General features: G+C 28.6%; 1 protein-coding gene across 1 annotated transcript; it reads left to right on the top strand.

Annotated features, from left to right (window-relative positions):
• Positions 1 to 3,235: 3,235 nt before the first annotated feature.
• On the top strand, positions 3,236 to 3,932 carry LOC133783169 (cyclin-dependent kinase inhibitor 3-like; the record flags this gene model as incomplete). Its single annotated transcript, XM_062222716.1, is given in 1 exon segment — positions 3,236 to 3,932. A coding segment is annotated over 1 exon segment (477 nt), but the record flags the coding sequence as incomplete, so codon positions are not given.
• Between the last annotated feature and the right edge of the window lie 1,452 nt (positions 3,933 to 5,384).

The following is a 5,384-nucleotide window of genomic DNA, read 5'->3' as shown; positions in this document are numbered from 1 at the left end:
TTAGGGATTATACCATTTTGGACAATGTGTTTTGTCTCATTACCTGTGTGAATATTTTTTTAACAAATTACTTTTTAAATCTTATGTGTTTGCAAAATTGTTCAAATAGGCTTCTAAACCCAATTTTGATGAACAAAAAATTGAATATAACAATACATTTGTCAGACAGAATGATTGCGCTTTTGTTTCTTAGTTGTTAGTTTGGTGAATTTATTTGTGATTTTAGTTCAAATTTTTTTTGATCAAAATCAGGTTCATAGACCTAATCGAACCATTTTCCATAACACGTGATCCAAAAAATAATTTATTAGTCAAATCCTTACTCTTTTGTTTCAAGATTTTTACCCAAATTTTTTTTCTTTGGTTTTTGGCATTATAAATAATTTAGTGCGCCAAAATAAATTAGGGATTCTCTATATTAACATAAAAGCTATATTGTCTAATTTTTCAGGAGCACATTTTTCTCATATAGATTCTAATTTAATATTGTTGTACATAAATTGGCTAAACTATCAACAATTAACTTTGCTAAATGCAAGAAATCCCTCATCCATTTTTGTAATTTTGTTCTTAATTTTTTTTTTTTTGCTAGTACAAACTATATCACTATTATAATTGAAATTAGTTTTTACAAAAATTGTTGGGAATTCTTTCATTTAAATAAACTTATTATCTAACCTAAACACATGTTCAGTCAATCCATGATCGACATTATTAACATTACGACTTATATAAGAGAAATATGTTATCGAAGACTGAATACAATTTATTATATAGTAATAATATTGAGACCAACATGTTTTATTGCTATGAGGAGGTTATAATTTAATAGAATTATTTCTATAAAACGATAAAAATATACACATTTAAATCTAAATTAAATAATAATTGATAAAAACAACTCAAATTCAATGTATAAACATTGATAAACAAAAATAATATAAAAGTATAACTACAATAATGTACATATCTATATAATGTTGGAAATATAGAATGTTATTTTACAAATCTAATTTGATAATTAATTTTATCATGAATTTTTAGTATGCATAAGATAACATATATATATAAATATATTTAGGGTTTATACATTTTTAGACCCTGTGTTTTTGCTTCATTACCTGTTTGAACCCTATGTTTTGACAAATTATTTTTTGGATCCCGTATTTTGTAAAATGGTTTAAATATGCCCCTAAACCTGATTTTGATGAACAAAAAATTGAATATAACAACACAGTTCTTATGCATAATTACTGTATTTTTGTTTTGAGTTGTTAGTTTGATAAATTATTTTTGATTTTAGTTCAAAAATTTTTGATCAAAATCGGGATTATGATTCTATTTGAACTATTTTAAAAAACACATGTTCAAACAAGTAATAAGGCAAAACACATTGTCTAAAAAAGTATAAACTCATATATTTAATAATAACACAATTATTACGATATGGCGGCATATTTTCTAATTACGTAACCAAAAAATATTATAACTTAGTACAATATGAAATTTATTCTTATTTATAACCTGTCTTAAATTAGTACTAAAATATTTTACGAGTACAACTCAGTTATTCCAATATAGAATAATACTGTATAAAGATTTTATTAGAAGAAAAAAAAACAGTATTATAAATGGATAACTACAATCACCTCCTCGTCCATTGAAATTGTCATCTTCATATCTATAACAATTTCGAAGCTCATAAATATTTACGTAGACAAAATGGGATAATGAATGCACATTCATTAGACTTGGAAAAAAAAAAAAAAAACTCTTCTTCTTGACCCCATGGTGATCATTTTACTTTTCTAGTTGAAAGCGACGCTGTCCTTGTAATAAAATCATTTGATTTTCACGTTTTTTTAATTTATAAAAAAAACGGAATTAAATTATTCAATCTAATAGTATTAAACCATAGAGAAATTTTATGGCATGGGCTAGAAAAATAGTTCATCTGTGGCTCTTTTTTGTATTCTCGATCCATGAATAATTTTCGGTGTTAATTTTTTTTTTTGAGAATTGCTAAGAGGCACCACTAGTACCCAACATCACAAGTAGGTGGTATATCGTTATTGGTGCAATCCAATATCGGGTCTCACTTATTTGAATTTAATAAGTATTATAGTGTATCGCTAACTAATCATAGGGTGCCACCTTATGTAGTGTTGGGCACCTTAAGGTGCCAAATAGCAATAATTTTTTTATGAACGTGTATATATTGTAGTTATTTATAGCATCTTACAAATTTTTAGAAAATTCTGAATTATTTACAGTGTCGATAACTAGGTTCAAATAGGTTGTTGCGCGCGTGATTATTTTTTTATGTGCGTGGAAAATAACATGTTTGAACTTTTGTTTTCGACACTGTAAATTATTCAGATTTTTTTGAAAATTTGTAAGATACTCTAAATAACTACAATATATACAGTCATATATGATTGTATATATATATTGTAGTTATTAAAAGCATCAAGCAAATATTTAGAAAATTTCAAATAATTTACAGTGCTGAAAACTAGATTCAAATAGGTTGTTGCGCGCGTGATTATTTTTTTTATGTGCGTGGAAAACTATCATGTTTGAACCTTGTTTTCGACACTGTAAATTATTCAGAATTTTTTAAAAATTTGTAAGATGCTCTAAATAACTACAATATATAGTCATATATGATTGTATATATATTGTAGTTATTAAAAGGATTTAGCAAATTTTTAGAAAATTCTGAATAATTTACAGTGCCGAAAACTAAGTTTAAATAGGTTGTTGCGCGCGTGATTATTTATTTTATATGCATGAAAAATATGTTTGAACCTTGTTTTCGACACCGTAAATTATTCAAAATTTTCTAAAAATTTGTAGGATGTTCTAAATATCTACAATATATACACGTTCATACAAAAATCGTGTCGAAAACTATATACGAGTCAGGAATACAAAAGAGTCCACCGATGGAGCTCTCTTTTTCTAAGCCCTACCAAAGAAACACCCCTAAACCATTTTTATTTTTAATAATAATAAAACTAAAATTAAAAAAAAGATTAGGACCTAATTTGACGAGAGAGAGAGAGTCCAATAAAAAATAAAAATAAAAACAATATTCCTTAAAAATAAAATATTTTAAAAAATTGATTTATAAAATTGATGAAAGTACTGTTCCCCAAACCTCCAACCCTAATTTTTATATTTTTATTTATTTATTTTAATTTTTATTTCTTTACCATCAACCTCAGAGTCTCCCCCACTCTTTATTTATTTTTTTGTTTCTCTCTCTATCTGTGAAAAAGAGTCAGATACGAAATTGGTCCCTCTCTCACTCTCTCTCTCTCTAAAACCCTTTTCTTCTTTCTCTCTCCTACAGACTTGGGTCTTTCTCTTCTTCTTCTTCGTGTGCGTCTCTCTCTCTTCCTCGTTCGCTTGCTCGCTCGCTCGCTCATTCATATTTATGAATCTGAGATATGGGAAAGTACATGAAGAAATCTAAAATCACAGGTGAAGTTGCAGTAATGGAGGTCTCTCTCTCGCCTCAGTGCTCTCTTGGCGTCCGTACGAGAGCCAAAACCCTTGCTCTTCAGAGACAACAGCAGCAGAAGAAATCTCCAACTTCAGCCCAAAACCAGGTGGACTCGTCGGCCTTCTCCTACCTCGAGCTCAGAAGCCGCCGTCTCGAGAAACCGCCATTGCTAAGCGAAGCCAAGAAGCAGAATCAGAATCACGAGAACCAGGTTTCGCCGCGGACGAGAGGTTGCTGTGGAGAAAACCCTAGACCTAACTTTAGGTGGCACAATTCGAGGTTGAGGGTGAGGTCTTTGGATTCGGGCTTGGTTGACGAAGGTTTGGCTTTGAAAGGTGACGAAACAGAGGTTGGTAACAACTTAGGCTTAGAAGAAGCCTCTTTTGGGGAGAAGAATTCGGAGTTTGAAGGCAGAGATAGGTAATATTCTTCAACTATTTTTAATAATGCTTCTCTTTCTCTTCCAATTTTTTTGTGTTAACTTTTTTTTTAGTTTTGATCTGACTTTCTCTTTTGGTTTCTATGAGTTTTTGAGAATAAATTAGTGAAAATACTTTTTTCAAGACAAAAAAAAAAAAACTAAAAAATATATATATTTAAAAGCAAGCCTCGAGTTCTGTTTTTCATGCGGGTTTTTTTATATATTTTTTCCAAGTAAAAAAAAAAAAGCTTAATATATATGAAAAATGAAAGGGTCGTTTTCATTTTGGCTTATATAGTGTCTCATTTTTGCCTTGATAATATAAAAAAGTTTCTCTGAATTTTGAAGTGATACAAATTACATGTTTTTGTGGAAAAAATAAAAATAAAAATGAGAATATCAAATTTAATTAAAAGCACAATATAAAAATATAGAAAATGTTTTTGACATATTTTGTTTGTTTTTTAATCTTACTTATTTTCTTCTCTTTATTTTCCTATGTTGTTTGTTAGTTCGTTGCTGAGAAAATAAACAGTGTTTCACAGTTGATTTTGTTTTTAATGTTTGGTTGTGACCAATTTTTTTTTTTCAGGTGGGAATATATAATTTTAAATTGTACTAAAATAATATTTTGTTTGTTATTTGTGAGGGTACTTAGTGTTACTATTTTTTGATTTAATATACATGTTTAAGTTACTTTCTCGCATCCCTTTCCCAAAAAAAAAAGTTACTTTCTTGCTGTGTTGCTCTTTATGTTTTTCTATATTAGTAGTTTGTATCACTTTTGTTCGATAAATTAACCGATTTCATCTCCAAAATTAATGATGGGCACTAAAATGTTTTTCATTAGTTTTGCATGAGTTCAATTTTTTTAGCAACATTTTTTCTTGAGTAATTGCAACCTTAATTTGTTTGCTTGAAAAATCAGATCTTTAGAACAATAACTAAGCTATTAGTATTAGTTTACTTGGGTTTAGTTATTATGGTTTGCCTCTTTAAGTATACATCCTAAAGAAGAAATATTACTCATACTTCTCTGAGTTTTTATGATCTTCTTGAAGACTGCCATGTAAGGCTCATACTTTTTTCATTGTTTTTGGTAATTAATATTTTTTGTAGTACTCTACAGTTATTCATCTAATTTTTCGGCTATAATTGGATCCAGACATGAAGTTACAGTGCCATCTGTATCATGTTTTCTGGTTAAGAATGTTTATTTTTTTCCCCATTTTTTTTATATAAAAAAAAAAACCCTCGTTCTTTGAGGTGTTTATGATTTTTAATTTGGTTTTGTCTATGTTCTTTGTCCCTGTGTTATCGCTTTCATCTGATGAGTTGAGTTGCCTGTTGATGCCACATCATTTCTGAGGCTTGTTTTTATAACTGCTTTCATTGACAAGTTTTAAGGGTTGTGACGTTTGACTTATGAGAAAAAGTCCTTATTATTATCAG

The sequence above is a fragment of the Humulus lupulus genome, chromosome 1, assembly GCF_963169125.1.
Source record: "Humulus lupulus chromosome 1, drHumLupu1.1, whole genome shotgun sequence".
NCBI classification, from domain to species: domain Eukaryota; kingdom Viridiplantae; phylum Streptophyta; class Magnoliopsida; order Rosales; family Cannabaceae; genus Humulus; species Humulus lupulus.
Note: the sequence above shows the minus strand (reverse complement) of the source record. Positions and strands in the feature narration are given on the sequence as shown.